Raw genomic sequence first — 20,530 nt, 5'->3', positions numbered from 1 at the left:
TGGACTAAGCGCGCTCATTCTTGCGTGTACATATAATTTTATTTTCACCATCTGCAAACTCACAAGGAGCTCATAAAAGGCACTTTATCTCATCGTTGCTCCACGTTTGCCCTCTGCTCATTTTGTTCTGGTTACACTGCTCATTCCGTGCCGTCAAATCATGTCGCATAGCGTCGCATCTTGACATTACTTCCTGCTTTTGGTTCGTTTATAAGTATTTGGTCCATTTTGCATTCATATTTCATTCGAACCGCACCAGAGTTAGTTTTTAAGTGGACCGAGACCCGTCTTTTTAGGTGTCTCAGTCCGCTTGTTTGGTACGCACCAGGGTTCAGCGGCAGCGTTCACACTTACTCAAATGAACCGCACTAACAGAGCAGTCGCACCAACAATATACCCCCCCTCCCCCTGCATTTCTCCTCCAGTTATCTTTGTCTTTGTCACTGCTGTGCAATGCTAACAGCTGTGTTCACACCGCTATGGCTTCTGCTCACTGCAAAGAACATTCACACTCAGCACACGTTGTGTTAATGAGGAACAGAGATGCGGTTAAGGTCCAGGGCACCAACATGGCTCGCACCATCAGCACCACGACTGGGGAATAGATGCGCTTTGGCTTAACTCAGCCCAAATGTTTCCCCTTTGTGCTTTTCCAGGACCACACAACTTTCCAAAATCGGAAGAATCAGAGTCAGAGGAATGAGCTCAGATCAAATGGCCAAATGCAACTTTGATTCATGGCTGTCAGTCTGTCACTCCCTTTGTGATCTCATGGTACGTAAAGGGCTCTTGGTCTTGAAAGTAAGTGATAGAGCTCTGGGATTCCATCATGAAGGGAAAAGAGGAAAAAATGGCAGCACAGCATCATGGTACTATGGGTCCTACAGTGCTCAGTTGCTGAACATGGTTGCTGATTGTTTCATTATGTATCACTCCACTTTTTGCTTTTAGTTGCAGCGAGACTAGATATTCCTTCCTTGTGAAGCTAGCGACGTTTTATTTGACATGACGGCATGTCCATCTTCTCTACTTTGGTGGATGAAATAGTTTCTCATGTTCTGTTCTGCAAGGTCTTGATCAAACTTCTGTGCTCCTCTGACACGGAGTCTTTTCTCCGTTTTCTTCAAAAGGGTCTGGCTGCAGCTTGGCGCTTGCATTCTCAGACGTGCACTCTCAGGCTTGCACTCTCAGACACTTGTGCTTCCGCTAGCGACGTCACTTGCAGAAAAAATAAAAAAAATAAAAGACTGCAAGTGACGTCGCTAGTGGAAGCGCAAGTGTCTGGGAATGCAAGCCTGAGAGTGCACGTCTGAGAGTGCAAGCGCCAAGCTGCAGCCAGACCCTTCTCGGTTTCTTTAGCAATTCTCATTGCAATAAATAAACAATTATCTTTATTTTTCTGTCAAAATTTTACAGTCATCAGAACATGCAATGTGAGTTGCAACATAATGCTATTAGCAAACCTAACACAGGTTAACAGCACAACAACTTTAACAGAAATGAAACTTACTACTAATCCAGTAACTTACTAGTTGATTAATAAAGTTGATTAGTAAGTTTAGTACATGCAAGTACCCACTGAGATATTCTTCAGAAAATGTAAAAATTATGTTACTGTAAATGTTGTTGTTTTGTCAATATTTGTTTGGATTGCTAATGCTAATGTTTGCATCATTTAAAAAAAAATGTGGCATTGTAGTATGTGTATACTGTTTCTATTTATATTGAAAATAGGGCTGGCAAATCGATTAATCACGATTAATCATATCCAAAAGTTTGTGTTTACATAATATATGTGACTAGTGCTGGCAAAATGAGTCACAATGAGCAAATTTTCAAAACTGAATTCTTGTTATTTTTGCATTCTCTATTACTAGACCTTCAAAATGATGTGTGATATGTTGGAATGGGGCGAAAAAATTACTGCGTTACACCTGTTTGAAGTCGATGGAGTCAGCAAAGTACATTTAGAGAAAAACTGATTTAAAGTTTTCTGAAGGTACGAAAGCAAAATCACCTTGCAACATTACATATTTTCCCCTACTTCTTTTCTTAATAATCATTACTAGATTAATGATGAATTATCTTTGTTGTTATAAATAAGAACCGATGCAAAAAATAAGCAAATATAAGAAAGAAACAAGTGTATTACCTACTTTTATTTCACATCTAAACATAAGCATTCAAGTAAGAAAAATGAGTAGTAAAATGTAAAGATCACTTAAGTGTGTTCATTAAAAATAAATTGATTATTAAAACTACAAAAGCAGTTCAATCATGCAGCGAGTGATTCCCTCTTTTCGTTTATTGTTTGATTAACAGTAATGAGACAGACAGCCTATATATTAAGACATAGTGTAATGCACGGATCTTATATAATGTTACACATGTGATGTTTTTCCCCAAAAGTTCCCCAAACGTTCACTTAAGATATAACAGATTATGTTTGCGTGAATACTTAAATATATTTAACCTACTGTAAATCTCTGTATATGTGTATCGGGATAGAGCGCTGTTGGTGTCTGTCGTCTTTATGCATGCGCTTCGGATGAGAGGCAGCATGAGAAGCGAGCGGAGAAAAGGTACTCCTCTCAGAAAACGTACAAATAAAGATACTTTTAGATGTTTAATTACTATTTGGAGCACTGGGATCACTAGACGAGGGCTTAATGAACACATTTTTGTGAAAATCTCAGATTCGACCAAAATCGACATTTTTTGCTTTTTTTTGCCGGCAGCTCAAAATGAAAAAATCTACTCATTTTGCCAGCATGGGTCACATATGTGTACTGTGTACACACACATACATGTATATATTTAAGAAATATTTACACACACACACACACATATACAGTGGTGGCCAAAAGTATTAGAACACTAGTATTTTCAGCAGCTAAAAAATGGTTTTAAGTCTGGATTTAGTCTGTCTCAGTTTGTTCTGTTTCTTCGTGTCATTCCAGACAGACTGGCTGTTGTCAGACAAAAATCTCACTGCATTATTACAATTAATAGCAAAATGAATGTTTGGAAATGTAAACTGATATTTACTACTGACACACTACAGCAAAAGATAGAAATAACTGACTTAAAACCATTTTTTAGCTGGTGAAAATACTAGTGTTCTAATAATTTTGGCCACATTTGATTATCTTTATTTTTCCATGACAGGATTATCAAAGCATTACTAACAGCAAAACAAGCTATGGGAAGCACAACACAATATCATTAGCAAAGTTTAGTACTCACCATAAAGGCCTTTCCACACTGAGCGTGATTCGAAAAAGCGAGGTGAATTGCCAATGAACGGGTTTTTCACACCGAATGCAAAACAAATGTTCGCCTTCTGCTAATTCACGCCTGCACACTAGGTGGCGCCGACCAACTATGCATTTGTCCTCAGATATGTATCTCGTAAATGGATTTAACATCGTCTGCTGCTGAATATACATCATTATATTAAGCTAAACAAAGTTTGGTTCTACACCAGAAACACAAACTATCTATAATGCTTACAAGAATAGGCTACATATAATTAATAATTAGAAGTACAATTAGCATCAAGCTACACTTGAAAGTGTGTGTAATTATTAATGTATTTGCTTACCCACTTTAAACTATCATCGAGTGCTTGTAAAAACTTCCAGTTGTGATCTATAGTTGATTTTGATTAATAAGCAGACACATGCACTCTTTGTATGTTTAATAACGCTACACTGCTAATATTTGTCATAAACATCCTTTATAGCTATAAAAATACCATGAGCTGCATACAAAACACATACAGAAAATATAGGGCACTAATCATATGTCTATAAGGCCTTTATAAGGTTGACTTGTGAGATTTTAGCTGTTCTTAGTTGTTTGTGGTTCTAGTTGTTTTTATCTTTAATATTTTAGCAACTGCTTCACAGGCGATAAATGAAGAGATACAACTTCTCAGAAAGGGTTTCAGCATGTTGACAGTTAGCTGAAACTATTTTAGCAGAATATATTTAGAAACTTGAGCCACGAAAAGCTATTTTGAAAATTTGTAGTTTTGCACATCCCTCCCTGCTAAACCAGCATGAGTTGATTTGCTGGCCTTAGTTGGTTTAAGCTAGTCTTCTTGCCCTACCAAACTGGTCTTCAGCTAGTCTAGAATGTGCCTAAAGCCTCTTTAAAACTGGCTAACACTCCAACCTGACCAAGCTAAGAAAACAGATAAGCGTAACAATATTACGGGTCACTGGGTAACACAACACAACAATATTAGTCCACAACACAACCTCATTAATTGGAAAGGGAGCTTACATTTACATTTACATTTAATCATTTTGCAGACAGAATGCAGACAAAAGCAGAAAGGGAGCTTTTGTAAAACACTGCATTTCAAGTTGCTCCCAACCACTAGGGGAAGTAAATTACCATAATTTGTATTTACTGCTTTACAATCTTTACAAGAATCTCTTTATGTCTTGAGAACCCACACATTTTTGTTATGCAATTAAAGCATTTTGAATTAACTCTATACAATTAATTTACCTTGCTAGCTAAGTAATTACCCTAATTAACTAAAGTAGGAGCAAAGCTGCAGCATTAGAAACGGTATCCATGGGAATGCCTTTGAGCAAGAAAAATTAACCATCGTTGAAGCTGATTATTATTGCATAAGTACTGGCTTAATTGTTCAGTGCGAACAAATTAGAAGGATTCAGGTCTAAAATAAAACAACAAAGTTGGCATCCAATGCACCATGGAACACCAAACTCTAAGGTCACATGTCAATTTAAACACACTATTTTCAAAGGCTTCTCTCAGTGTAATGTCAAACCATCGTATTATTCAGCATTTATTTGACACTGTTTGTCCCTTCCGTGGCTCTGTGCTAGAGCAAGGCACCTTTTGTAGTTCGTACAGCAGCAGCATTTAACCTCGTTAAAATTATTAGGATGCCTTTATTTTATGCCATACTCAAAACGTAGTTTCTTCTTATTTTTTGTCATTTCTTCTTGCAATATTAAAAACCAAAAACTGGCCTTAGAATGTTTCCATTGTGTCTGTGCTGATAGCCTTGTGGGCAGCACGCCGACATACAGCGCCGTTGCGCTACGGGCGTCCCGAGTTCGAATCCCAACTTGAGGACCTTTCCTGACCTTTCACTCTCCCACTTCAGTTCTGATCTGTCCTGTCACAGTTAAGGCAAAAATAAATCTTAAAAAAAAAAAAAGAATACTTCCATTGTAAACTGGTGCTAAATCATAGAAAATCACTAAAATCCACTTAGAACTCCCTAAGAAACTACCTGGAAAACAGTAGCATTGTGACATTAGGGTAAGTACCAATTACTTTTTGCTCAGAAATTGTAAAAATCTTGTTACTGTTAAAGTTGTCAATGTTTATTTACTTCGCTAATGCTAATGTTAGCTGTTCAGTATCAGCTCGTTTGTTGAATGTCAGGAGTTGTTGATAATATACCGATTCTAATTACAATAAAACACATTCAGTTGCAGAATTACGCTGAATGTTCGCTGTAATCATGCCATGTATGCCTGTGCTAGACTACGGCCAAGATAGTGGTTTACAAACCACTCTAGCTGTTTCGCTAATGAAGCCTCCTGTGTGGAAATTTCAACCAACTGGCTCTAAAGCACACTTGGATTGAAACAGCTGTTGGTTTAGCACTCCGCCATGGTTAATTTATCTAAACCATCCCATTTCCAGACCCCCTTTCCATGGGATGTTTTATTACCCCTTTTCAACACACCATCTGTACCTTGAAATTACACTATGATTGTGCATAATGAATTATATTGAACCCCTTAAAGAACTCCTGTGTGTTTTAGCTTTAAAATGTATCATTGCAAAGCTACAGTATTCTCAAACTCAACTTGTTTCCACAAAAAAAGATGAAAAAGAAAGCTAGCATGAAAAAAACCTTTAGTAGTATTCAATCATTAGCTCCCTTAGCTCGAGTGGAGATGACCTCCATGACTGCTCTCCACAGACCAATAATGATCAGCGAATTTGCGCGAATGATTCCTGCACATTTTGAGTTACCAACTCAATAATGAGTGTGAGAGAATCTACAAGACGAATTATTTCCCAGTCAAACAACCAATTTGGATTAGCGTCAGTCTCGCGCACTTACTCGACCTTGACATTGTACGTCGGACTGTTGAAAGATACTTTTCAGGGTCGTTTCAGAAAATGAGGTTCACTTTGGTCTTTATTACAGCACGGCAGTTACATTATCACTAATTATCAGACTTCGAAACCCAGTGACCCGCAAGAGCTCACAAACTCACCGACACGCAGAGGTGTTCTCGCTCGAATCTAATGATCTGCCTTCGTTTTAACGATTTGGCTCGCTTGATTGCCTTCATCTCAACTCACTCCCACAAATCAAGAACCTGCAACCTGAACCCGAATCTCCGCCGGCCCTCGTTGACTCAAAGTGGCGTGGAGTCGAGGCCAGTCCCAGTGTAATAACTCACTAATGAAGTTATATGGAAATTGGATGGCTGCATGCACACAGATGTGTAGAGTTAATTAACGCTCGGTTATTCATAGAAGTAGGTGCACAGGTGCCGGCAAACTGACATTTTGAGGGAATGGGTCAATATGGTAAGATGGAGCAATGAGTAGTTGGCGAGCGTAGGGTGGACATGATGTTAATGGATGGAGGAGAGAGTCAGGCTCATTTGCAGCAACATTTTAATCACGAGGAATAAATTCACGCTACTGCTGCCGCGGAGCTTCCAAGTTTCACAGATTTAGAAGAGCTATTTCAAGGGCTTGTCATAGACAATCAGTGCTTAAAATCGATATTTGCAATCACTATTTGTACCACTTTCAGCTTCAACTTTTAAAATTTATTTACAGTCTAATTAGCACTAATCATTTCATAATTTAGACCTTTATACTTTGAGACGACAGATTTAGGGCATCTGGGTCAAATATTTTTTTACATAGTCGAAAAGGTTAAGGTGAACTGTTCTGATATAATAATGAAGAAAAAAGATTAAAATGATGAAATTCTTGAAAATAACACCTGATTTATTACTGTTTTAGAATAAAATTAAATGAACAAAACTGCTTTGTTGCTTATTATTATTTGAAATTGCACAAGAGGCATGACTAAAGTCATGTGGTGCAACCAACATGCATAAACAAATAATATAAAATAGCAAATTACATCAATTTTGTGTGTCTTGGTCAATAAGTCTGTTAACATATTCCATAATTTGACCTTTTTATGACAAGGCAAGTTTAGTTTAGGTGGTAAAATGTCATGTTGTGCGACTCCCCAAAAACCCGATGAATTAATTCATGACATTTAAATGTGTATATATATATATATATATATATATATAGAGAGAGAGAGAGAGAGAGAGAGAATAATGTAGACTCGCATACATATTCAGAGTGTGATTAAAAATATGTTATTACTTTTTACTTGATGGTTACTACTTTTTTACAGCTTATGTGATTTGCTCAAAAAAAAAAAAAAGTTTCCGGAATTGATCAAATTTGCCAGCGCACAAACTTTCAAGTTGGCATGTGCCTGTTGAGCTACTGCCATTGAGATGAATGCTGCTGTAATGCTTACGGATAGCTTTTTCTTGCTATTATAGACCTCCTCAGCCTAACTTCATTTGCTTTTATTGAGTAGTCTTCAGCAGTAGAGATTTCTCATCCCATGGCTTTCCTCAAGCCCCTGAGTGCAGTTTATGCTCAGCAGAGATCCTGTGGCACATCCTTGTGTTGAATGACATTCCACTGCTTGGCTCTTCAGACTGGCTTTGGATCAGCCATTCAGTGAGGTTTGGTCTGGTGCCACGTTTGTCAAGATGGCTTTGTCCGGGATTTCCGTGGCTGTTCCAGCTCTCTCTTCAGCCATTGGCCAGATTGTTTACTCCCTGAATAGTCATATTACATCTGTATGCCTGATTAAAACAGCAAGTGAAGGACTTTGACTCAATGTTGTGCAGATGATGTCAGTTGATGAAACCAAATCAATCCAGGTATTTACCAGAATACTGAGGCTAGTTATAGAATGTTAGGACAGATTGGATTAGCTTGGCTCAGGATCTTTATGTTTTTGCCACATATAGCAGGACCGAATGTGTTTCCACGACTTCAGCATAGAGCAGTGGCACAAATGATTACAGTGACAGTCCCCTCTGGAGAAACCTGGGTTTAAGTGCTTTGCTGAAGGGAACAATGGTGATCGTTCTCCTCGTGGGGAACAAACCTGAGGGCCGCAGAATTGGGTTTCTTTAACTTTCAGTTGTACTTTATGTCCCAGGGGTTGGTTTTATTAAAACGAACAGATTTGAGCTTTTTCTTATGTTATATAAAGTTCACGTTTAAGTCTTGGTAACTTTTAAATTTTCAAATGGCACTTACTGTATGTATGATTTTATTGTGGATTTTATTTATTCTTGTCCCAGATTATTTCAATATTAAAATGCATGAAAAATATAAGAATTATTACATTTTTCAAACTATGGTAATCTAATCCGAGTGAAATACTCATAAACAAATGTCAAATGTATTGTGACACAATCATTTAATATATTTTTTAACCATTAATAATTTAATTAATTATTTATATTTTTTTCATCATCGTTTCCACCATAATTTTTTCTTTCTTTCAAAAGTTTGTGATTTCTTTCACAATGTCAGTGTAGAACTTGAGATGAAACATGATATATGTGTGAATAAAATAAGGAGGTACACTACTTTTCCATTGGGTCAGCAAGAGTTTTTTTTTTTTTAATAACATTATTATTTTATTTTTATTCAGCAAAGATGCATTAAATTGATCAAAAGTGATAGTAAAGACATAATGTTACAAAGGATTTATATTTTAACAAATACTGTTGTTTTGAACATATAATCAATCAAAAATTCCTTAAAAATGTATCATGGTTTCCCAAAAATAGGAAGCAGCTCAACTGTTTTTAAAATTGATCATCAGAAATGTTTCTTGATCACAGATATAAGTTGCATTTTATAATATTTTCAAATAGAAAACAATTATTTAAAATTGTAATAATATTTCACAATATTACTGTTTTTACTATATTTTTGGTCACATATATGCAACCTTATTGAACATAAGACACTTCAAAAACATCTTACCAACCCAAAGAGTAAAATATCAAGGTAAAAAAATATTTGTGAGCAGAATATTTTTGTGTCATTTCCAGTCAAGTTTGGATTGTCTAATTGTGTCAAATTATGCAAAAAAGTGAAATTATTATTTCATTTGATGTATTTAGGATGCATAAAATTCAATGTAGCAAAATACCAATTAATTTAACCATAGCAAGATTAAGAAGGTGGTCCGTTTATTCCAAAAATGTTCAAATGTAATTTTCATAAGAGAATGTTTCAAACACAAAACATCAACTGAGATGTGGTGGAAATTTTCATTAAGTTCAAGGTGGTGGTGGGATCTTCTAGAGTTAGGAATGTTTTTCTCTGAATGACTTTGTGTCGTTGTGTCATGCATGATGCAGATGTTCTGTAAAAAAAATCTGGCTGCGATTTCAAAGGTCAACAGCAAACAGGGTCAAAGTCAAGCTGCAGATTTACAACTGAAGCTTGAAGGCTGACTCCACAGAGTTCAAAGCACTGGGGACCGCTGACTCGAGTCACATGAGCGGTCTGTACTGGAGTGTAGTGAGGTTGGATGAGCGCAAGTAATTCAGGAGGTTTCGAGAGGCACGAGCAAAGTGCTGCTGTGGAACATTAGGGTCAGGTGGATTCGGGAAATATCGTCTACGTCCCCATCCTCCACTCTGATCTGCAGTGGCAGGTGTGCATGCTAGGATTATTCCAGAAGACAGTGATGTAAATCAAACATGATTGTCTTGCTTACAACTGGCACAATCTTAGGTTCGATCTGTGACTTATGAGCTCAGTTCTTTTGCGATTTTAAGATTTCCTTTGGTTCCCTGTCAGGTCAGAGAGATCTTTCATGTAGACTCGCCTTATAAGTCGTCCTAAGCTTGATTCAATGAGAAAATATGTTTATCTTGTGCATGTGGGAATCCATTTATAAGCATAGTCTATTCAATAGACTGACAAGGATGCTTATGTATCAAAGTAGCACTATGGACTGTTCCTGAAGAATTCTGCAAAGGTCTGCTCTACTTGACATGGGCATCTGAACTTGAGGGTTTTGTGGCTGATCTGTCATCATTTTTCATTTTACATTTATGAAACCTCTCAGAGTTCAGCCGTCTGATGGAGGATAAGTTGCAATTTGGCTGCTCTCAGGTCCCAAATACTGCAGTATCAGTTCAAACATTGCAGTTGCAGTGACATATTGAAGGTCACTCGGTCCAAATCACAGAAATGTTGTCTATTTGGCTTGGCCAAACCGTCTAGCTAGGGTTAAATTATTCACGTAAAACACAGCGATCCGTGTAGTTCAATTCTCACACAAATGACTCTAATGAGTTGGTTCTTTTAGTGAATCAGAATTTCTTATTAATGACTCCAAGGAGTCGTTTCTTTTAATGAAACATAGAAACATAACCCGAAACATAAAACACTACCAGTACAGTCTGAATCACAAATTGATGACTGTAAAGAGCCAATTGTTTTTAGTGATTAAACTCGACCAGTACAGTCCCATTCCTGAATGAATGACTCTAATGAGTTGATTCTTTTTAGTGAATCAAAAACATACACTGCCCGAGCAGTGACACCAATGAGTCGGTTCTTTTAGTGAATCAGAAACATACAGTGCAGCTGGTGTAGTCCAATTCCCGAATAAATGACTCTAATGAGTCTATTATTTTTAGTGAATCAAAAACCTAAAACATGATCAGTACAGTCTGATTCCTGAGTGAATGACTCTAATGAGTCGATTCTTTGTAGTGAATCAATAACATAAAATGCGACCAGGGTTTCCCAAAAGGAACTATGGTTGCAAGTTCCGTCGTGACCAAGTTCAATGGAACTTGCGACTACATAGTTAGCTAATGATGCTTTTGGGAAATGCCCCACACTGTACAGTCCGATTCATGAATAAATGAATCTTATGAGACAATTGTTTTTAGTGAATCAAAAACATACAACGTGGCCAGTACAGGTCGATTCCCGAAAAAATGACATCAATAAGTCGGTTATTTTAGTGAATCAGAAATATGCAGCTTGATCTTATATCTAACTACTGATTGTTTGTATGACAATGTGTAGTTAAAGTACCCATTATAGGTTTTGTCAGTATTCATTTATGAAAGATAGATAAATGAATGAATGAAATGTTACGTTTTATTTGATTAGTATTGTTGCTTACTATAGTTGAATTATTGGTGCTGTGAATTCAATAGCTTTTTTTATCTTATTTCTCCACAGGTGGAGCGAGAGATCGCCATCTTGAAGCTAATAGAACATCCACATGTATTAAAGTTGCACGACGTCTACGAAAATAATAAATATTTGTAAGTATAAGAAATAAATAAATAATTATTTAATAAAGATGAAATATGATCAGGATTGCAAACCCAAAATGTGAGTGTAGAGCAAAAACAAACAAAGTTTGGTGTCTATAAGTCTAAAAGTTTGGCAGAAATGCAAGTGTAAATGTGTTTGATCTTAAAATGTTTTGTAAGAAAGTGATTCTGCTGGTGCTAAAACACTCCTAATGATGAAAGTGTGAAGCAGCTAAGCTGCTAATGGGGCCACGAGTCATCCTTCATGACATGTAAACACCATGATAATTCACATAGCATTTTTTGACATCAACAAATCTTCATAAAAATGATTTCTGTTTACCTCATCATTTCTGTTTACTCAACAAGTGAGTTATAAACTCATTTGTTTATATTTTCTTCAGTTTTGAAGCACCGCATGAGTTTTATACATATTTTTTTACATCACTTGGCATCATGGTAATATGTACTTTTTTTACCATGTTTACCATTCTTGCCATGGTATATGAATATGACCCATTCTACGCTATATAACACAGTGTCATGGTGTTATTACTTCTTTCAGTGACTTTCACTAGGTGGCGACAAGTGATTAATTGAATCATTCACTCAACCAATTTGTTCAAACACTGATTCATTAAGAGCTGAATCACTTCTACTGTGTGTTACTCAGAGACACTTTGGATGATTGTTGTGACTTCATTTTGACCTATTTTGCTAATGGAGCAAAAAATACAAAACAAATGTCAATATATGTCTAAAATATGATTCTCTTTATTAATTTGCGCTATTATGTAAAAGTAATCTTACACTACCAATCGTGTTGTTTGTTTCTGTTTACCTCGTCACTTCTATGTATTCTTGTCAGTTTGGAAGCACTCCACGGGTTTTATAATTCACATCACTTATCGTGGTAATACTGCACTTTTTACCATGTTTATTGCTTTTACTATGCATAAAACATGGTATATGAATATGACAGTCATTCTACGCTATATAACACAGTGTTGTGTTCTTAACACTTCTTTTCAGTGACTCTATAAGGTTACGTCAGTAGGTGGCGCCAAATGATTCATTGAATCATTGACTCAATCGATTTGTTCAAACAATGATTGAAAGCACCTCTTATGCGTTGCTCGGAGCAGCTGCGGTTGATGTATATGAATATGACAGTCATTCTACGCTATATAACACAGTGTTGTGTTCTTAACACTTCTTTTCAGTGACTCTATAAGGTTACGTCAGTAGGTGGCGCCAAATGATTAATTGAATCATTGACTCAATCGATTTGTTCAAACAATGATTGAAAGCACCTCTTATGTGTTGCTCGGAGCAGCTGCGGTTGATTGTTGTTACTTCAGTTGGAACTAATTTTGCTTATGGAGCAAAAAAGACAAAATAAATCGCAATATACTGTATGTCTAAAACGTAAGTATCTCAGCATTAACTTGTGTATTGAGCTATTGTGTAAAAGCAACCTCACACTTGCGTTTGTATCCTTTGAGCATTTGAAAATGCATTGGCAGTGATTAAACAGAGTGATAAATTTATTGGCTTGAGATTCAGTTTAGTTGCAAAAAGAAAGAATCGAGTGGAGGTAAATCTAACCAAGTATGACATCAAGCTGTCAGCATCTAAATACAGATACAAATCACTCGCTGGCTATTGTTTTGGTTCGGAAGAGTAGCACACACATGCTCAAATGTTGTTTAATTATTGTTTATGACACCAACTCACTTCTTTTGACTCGTAGTGTGTGAGTGTTTGTATCTGAAGACAGTTTCTCCACAGAAACTTAAAAACGTGCGGTTCGTTCAGATGCTCTATTCCTCCAAACTTTCCCTGACAGAACATCTTTCAGAAACAGCCTAATTTCAAACCATAACATCACGTTATTGTCAAGGAGACTTAACAAAACTAAAACTCACTAAAAGTTTTATCGTGTTTACTTGCTGGTATCCCTTTTATCTTCACACTCACCTTCCATTGTGCATTCTCAGTTCTCGACGCTCGGCCGCTGTAGAACGGAAGCTGTCAGTCCAGTATTTCTCAGCGTATTACAACCTTTAACCAAAGAGAATCACTCTCGACGCAGTTTGCTTGTTTAAACGAATATCTCCCATACTAGGAGGATGAAATTGTCTATTCTCTTTGAGATTTCAACAGATGCTTTGCAAAGCGTCTTCAGGAAAGTATTAGTTCTGTTAATCAGGTTTCTGTATAGACTTCATGAAATCCATATTTGTTAGCTTTGATGGTATTCACTTTACATGCTAGTGTTCTCCTAAGTATTTACAAACCGAAATGTTTAAAAATGTACCTAAAATATTGACGACTCATGGTCTAGTCCAGGGGTAGGCAAGTTCGGTCCTAGAGAGCCGCAGTCCTGCAGAGTTCAGCTCCAACCCTAATCAAACACACCTGAACAAGCTAATCAGTGTCTTCAGGATTACTAAGGCTATAGGCAGGTGAGTTTTTTTTTTCAGGGTTGGAGCTGAACTCTGCAGGACTGCGGCTAGTCCAATCAAATTTTTGTCCACGAGGGAAAAAACTACAATCCCATGAAGTATTGCGAATGGCGTAAATAAATTATAAATGATGAAGAATATACACTATTGACTATGAATGTAATCTACATTTGTCAGTTGCTTGATTTACTGCAAATCCTCTCTCGTGGCCTCATGGGATAGTTAAGTGTCCATCAAATGTGCACTGTTTTTTGCCTAATAGTAGGGAAGTATGTGATTTTGGATGGAGCCACATTACATAATTTGCAGTGCTTTAAGGGAGTTAAAAGAGATCTTTTGGCTCAATTTGCTTGTTGCAATTCACTGATTGGTGGAATTCCTCAGCAGAATTATGGGTAATGTAGTTTTACACCAGGAATTCTGCTAGTGAATGTGATTATTTAAAAATATGTATATAAATATGTATATAGCATATACTATCGATTACAACCTCATAGCTTACAGTAGGTCTTTCTTTAAAGGTTTATAAATTATCGTACAAAATCAGTTCTCCTGTTCGAAAAAAAATAGAAACAATTTTTTTCTAAATGTATAAATTTTTTTTAACCACCGAAACCCAACAATTGCACTCGGGGGTGCCGCTACAGTTTCTGGGCCCCCTGGACAGCATATCCACTCGGGCCCCCACTTTCCGGGCCCTTAGAATTGTCCTAACCTCCCCCCCCCCTTACGGCGCCCCTGGTTGCACTCTATACCAACTGCCTCTGACTAACAATTGACTTATTGGTAAGCCCCTCCCCTCGAACGCAGATGAGCCAATGGCAGTTGAGTATCAGTTGCACACGAACCGGAACTCGGACATCTTTAGGTTTCAGCGCCATAGAGAAACATTGGAAGATCCGAAGCTTTCATCGGTTTGATGGTGTTTATGCTACAAAAATAATAAAACGATGTGCCTGTGGTACTTATTATACTTTATACTTTATTCCATTTCCTAAACCCAAACAAAACAGAGCAAAATGTCCCTAAGCATTCAACCCCAATCCCAATGAAGACGAAAACGTAAATTTTCTGGTTGCCGTATTCTCTCATTTACAATTTTCATCTGCTCAAGCAGAACGATAATGTCATCTTGTGCTTTAGCAAGGTATCTCTGGCTAAAACTAGCTAACGTTAAAGTTAGTGAGTCCATGCTAACGTACAAACCTAAGTAGCAGACTGTTCTCACGTCATGTACAGTGTAGGTCAAAAACACATAAACGAAAGTCAACATTTTAGTGCCTCTCCATATTAAACTGGTTAAATGTAAATTAATTTAATCTTACACTGCAGTACATGAACGGTGTTGATCCAGGATGTTGTCATTGCGATCGTGACAATTGTAATTGTATTGTGATCTGTATTTTTACATATTTATTTTAATATATTTTATCTATCCCTCCATGTCATATTTAAGTCCCACTTGAATGATGGTCCTTCTGTGTCCATAAAAAAAAAAAAACATCCTGTGACAAGGTTTTCACACTGACAGCTGTCATTGTAAGACAGTTAGCATCTTCATTTGTTTGTCCGAGTGAGGAGCAGTAACTAAGGGGGCGGGGCAAGTAAGTCATGGGCTGAATTTAGAATAACATTCTAGCATACTAGCTTAATATTTTTAGTTCATTTTTATATCTAAGAAGTAGTACGCAATGTCTGCTATTCCAAATTCAGCCATGGTTCATCATACACAAAAGGACTGTTATATAAAACAAAGTCTGGCTCATCTATATGTTCTGCACAAACTCCCTGTTTCAGTAAGAATCATGTCAGGGTATATAATGTTATTTCTCTCGGTCTTGTTTGCAGGTATTTGGTTTTAGAGCACGTGTCAGGTGGAGAGCTGTTTGACTATCTGGTAAAGAAGGGCCGATTAACACCCAAAGAAGCTCGAAAGTTCTTCAGACAGATCATCTCAGCTCTGGACTTCTGCCACAGTCACTCAATATGGTGAGTGTGAGCAGTCATTCCTGAATATGTTTTTTAATGAAAATCATGATGGTCGTGTTCTCAGATTGAGGCAATTAAAGCAATAAGCCACTACAGACTGTGCCAAGATCTCTATTTGTGGCAAGATAGCTTTCTTTCTTTCTTTCTTTGTCCAGTCATTCATTATCTATCCTGCTACACTCTTAAAAATAAAGGTGCTTGAAAGAGAGCGGTGCCATAGAAGAACCATTTTTGGTTCCACAAAGGAACCATTCAGTCAAAGAATCATCTCATTCTTACCTTTTTTATGATCTGAAGCACCTTCTTTTGCCACAAAGAACCTTTTGTGAAACAGAAAGGTTCTTCAGATGTTAAAGGTTCTTTATGGAACCATTTAGACAACAAAGGTTCTTCTATGGCATCGTGAAGCACCTTTATTTTTAAGAGTGTAGCCAGCCATCCATCCATCCATCCATTTGAGAACACAAACACAAGGTGCTACACAAACAAGTCAAAAATATGAAACGTATTAGGGTTGAAATTAATAATGAATTATTTTGATTTGTTTGTTTGTTAGTCTCATCATTTTTATTTTATTGTTGTTGGGAACATTTAGTCTCCAACATTAATCCAAAGGTATTACACAAACAAGCTGGAAATGTGTACTGAATTAGGGTTGTAATGTTCTGAAGCAGATAGAAAACACAAAAGAAAAGCTGATCCTAACACAAAACCTCAGCAATGCGTCCTAAAAGTCAGTCCAGCCTAGTCTTTCCCACCTTTTTCCCACTTAATAGATTAGAGGCGGCCGGCGAGCTGGCGAGAGCTCTTCCCTCTTGTGCTCGTTAAATTCATATTCATACCCCGGGGCTTTCGATTATAACCATATCAAGATATCAGACTCGAGCTCTTTTTTTCTCTCAAAAGACGTCCGAGGAAAGGCAAAGCAAGGCACGTCGCCTCTTATAGTTTCTCTTCTTGATTTATGATCAGAGTCCTCATCTGAACTGCTTTTTGAATGTGATATTGTCCAGGTGATGATTAAGTGACACGTTTTGTGTGTTTCCAGGCTATTAGTTATATGCCAAAACAGCATGACCACATCAGTTGAAGACAAAACATTTTTTAACTCAAAAAAGGAAAATTGAACCGTGCTTCTTGATAGCTTTTCACACATCAGTGGCTTTTGCACTTTTTAAACCAAAAACTCTGCATCCAATTGATTACAGTTTGCCATCACAATAAAACCAAATATTCAGACAAAATATCTGAAGCTGTTATTTCTGTAAGCTGGTATTTTCGTTTGTTTTGGATAATTGGTCCTGTTTGGTTCACTGAAGCATAAAACAGGGTTATGAAAATTGAAAAAGGTGAGGGCTTAACCGACGATGTATAATGATCATGTTTCTTTAGCAAACATCATTAGCAAATATTGACTTCTGAACCACGTCATCAGCTTTAATCAAGCCTTTTGTTTTGCAAATGCCTTGTTGCACTGAAGCAAACTTTGGACAAATAGTGTGAAATGGTCTTTAACCCCCATAAATGCACTTATGCTGCATTGCTTACGAAAAATTACGACATGATGTGCGTTAAAATAATTTGGTCAAATCCAAATGAAACTTTCTATATTTTTTTCCACCTACTGCCAAATACTTTTTAATGCTAATGAGACGAAATGCAAAACGAAGAGCAAAGGATGGTCATTAGAGAATGATTTTCTGCAAGTTCTTCATCAACAGTACATAAAATATATAAACGAAATTGTTTTGTCGACGGTTATTATAATCAAACCTCTTTATCATCAGTACCAATTAGGTTCTGGTATGATTTTGCCTCAGAAAACCCAAGAAATCTCCAGTTTCCTCACTGCTAATTAAGACATTCCCTTACAAAAGCATAGCGTTCAGGAAGCCCCTGTGGCAAACTTCTGGCAGTGCCACAAATACATTTTCCGAGGGTTATGGTGCCGTTCATGTGCTCTCATCTCATAAATATGATCATTCAGACAACGGTGACTTGAAGGCAGAAACTTTGCTTTGAGCTGCAGCTCTGAAACACTGACACCTGGATAAAGGAGCAAATCCTCTCATTTAACGCGTAAGAGTGATATCAAGCTGATCTATTTAGAGATAAAAGAGAGGTATTATGGGTAATCAGTGTATCACCGTGGGTTTTTACGCCACACACATACACATTTGCATTTGTGTGTATCCATATTACTGGCAAGATGAAAGAATTGCCTCAGAAAAACTACTGTGGTGATACTGTGGTACTTTAACCGTATCAGGTGGTAATACTGTGGTGCTATTTTTTTATATTGATTTTGCATAGAAAGGGTCATATGCAATTGCCCAAAATCTTCTTCACAATAAACAGAACAAGCTGACCCTTTGAAACCCATCCAACCCTCCTAATCCCCATGAATGAATGAATGAATAAATAAATTATTCCAAAATGGATTAAATTCATTATTTTCTACAAACAATTCCCCATAATGACAATGTGAAAGAAGTTTGTTTGAAAGCTTTGCAAATTTATTCAAAATAAAAAAAAAACGAAAAATCACATGTACATAAGTATTCACAGCCTTTGCCATGGCACTCAAAATTGAGCTCAGGTGCATCCTGTTTCCGCTGATCATCCTTGACAGCCTTTGCAATGACACTCAAAATTGAGCTCAGGTGCATCCTTTTTTCAGTGATCATCCTTGATATGTTTCTACAACTTGATTGGAGTCCACCTGTGTTAAATTCAGTTGATTGGACATGATTTGAAAAGGCACACACCTGTCTATATAAGGTCCCACAGTTAACAGTGCATGTCAGAGCACAAACCAAGCCTTGAAGTCCAAGGAATTGTCTGTAGACCTCTGAGACAGGATTGTATCAAGGCACAGATCTGAGGAAGGGTACAGAAAAATTTCTGCAGCATTGAAGGTTCACAGAAGACTGTAGTCTCTGTTACCCTTAATGGAAGAAGTTTAAAACAACCAGGACTCTTCCGAGAGCTGGCCTCCTGGCCAAACTGAGCAGTTGATGGAGAAGGGCCTTGTCTAGACTGGTGACCAAGAAGCTGATGGTCACTCTAGTTGAGCTCCATGATCATATGTGGAGATGGGAGAAATCTATAGAAGCACAAATATCACTGCAACACTCCACCGATCTGGGCTTTATGCCGGTGTGGCCAAACTCAATCCTCTCCTCAGTGAAGACACATGAAAACACACTTGGAACTTGCAAAAAAGCACCTAAAAGACCCTCAGACTGTGAGAAATAAGAGTCTCTGGTTTGATGAACCTCAATTCTAAGCATCATGTTTGAAGGAATCCAGCTCTGCTCATCACTTGCAGAGTACCATCCCAAAAGTAAAGTGTGCTGGTAGCAGTCTCATGCTGTGGGGCTGTTTTTCAGCAGCAGGGACCGAGGGACTCGTCAGAGTAGAAGAAAAGCTCAATGCCCCAAAATATTGAGATAGCCTTAATGAAAACCCAGTCCAGAGCATTCAGAACCTCAGTTCACCTTCCAACAGGACAATGACCCTAAGCACACAGCAAGAGTGGCTTATAGACAACTCTGTGAATGTGCTTGAGTGGCCTAGCCAGAGCCTGAGCTTGAACCCAATCAAATATTTCTGGAGAAACCTGAAAATGTGCATCTGCCCCCATCTGACCTGACAGAGCTTGAGAGGTGGTGAGGTGAGGTGAAGAATGGCAGATAATTGCCAAATGCTGATGAGCAAAGCTTGTCGCATCATACCCAAACATATTTGAGGCTGTAATTGGTGCCAAAGGTGCTTCAACAAAGTATTGAGCAAAGGCTGGGAATACTTATGTACATGTGATTTAAAAAAAAATTTTTTTTTTATAAATTTGCAAAGATTTCAAACAAACTTCTTTCACATTCTCATTATTGGGTATTGTTTGTAGAATTTTGAGGAAAATAATGAATTTAACCAATTTTGGAATAAGGCTGTAATATAACAAAATGTGGAAAAAGTGAAGCGCTGTGAATGCTTTCCGGATGCACTGTATGATGGTGTTACCATGGTAAATGGGCTAGCTAAATAAAAACAATAATAATAATAATAAATTAATAAACAAATGCAAACAAACCATGGTACCAGTACTTTTGCATCAGTTCTCTCTCAATGTGTATATATATATATATATATATATATATATATTGTTTGCTTTATATATAAATACATTTAATGAGACAAATACACTTAAATAGTGCAAATGGAAAAATAAAAATATATAAAATTAAATATATAAAATTAAATAAAACAAGAAAGTGTAAAGTTAACGAAAATAAAACATACAGTCTCAATACAATCTTTCTGTTATAAACACACCATCATGCACACCATGTGATTGTCATATATGATGAATGGCAGCCACACTCTGATCTCAGATCAGCAATAAAGCTCTCTTTTGTGCACCTTTAGTGTGTCTGCTGAGCCCCACAGACTCCGTGTCTTGCCGTCTCTGGTCCCTGCTTCATTTCTCAGAGCTGCAGGCCTCACGCAGAGCAGCAGTAGAGCAGTATGCTGCAGCAGCCATGAGAAATGTCCCTGTCATGCTGTCACACTTCTCCGGCTGTTTGCTTACTTCATATGTGACTGAGAGCCACCCGGCCCCTCTGATCTCACGCTGGGACA

At 37.3% G+C, this 20,530-nt stretch overlaps 1 protein-coding gene across 1 annotated transcript in view; it reads left to right on the top strand.

The window, feature by feature from the left end:
• Window positions 1-20,530, top strand: part of brsk2a (BR serine/threonine kinase 2a) — a 215,164-nt gene that overhangs the window by 141,641 nt on the left and 52,993 nt on the right. The window contains 2 exon segments of the mRNA XM_016469576.1: window positions 11,356-11,441; window positions 15,749-15,889. Of these exon segments, the coding sequence (XP_016325062.1) occupies window positions 11,356-11,441; window positions 15,749-15,889 (227 nt within the window).

This window comes from Sinocyclocheilus anshuiensis, unplaced genomic scaffold (assembly GCF_001515605.1).
Source record: "Sinocyclocheilus anshuiensis isolate Anshui unplaced genomic scaffold, SAMN03320099.WGS_v1.1 scaffold532, whole genome shotgun sequence".
Classification (NCBI taxonomy): domain Eukaryota; kingdom Metazoa; phylum Chordata; class Actinopteri; order Cypriniformes; family Cyprinidae; genus Sinocyclocheilus; species Sinocyclocheilus anshuiensis.
Note: the sequence above shows the minus strand (reverse complement) of the source record. Positions and strands in the feature narration are given on the sequence as shown.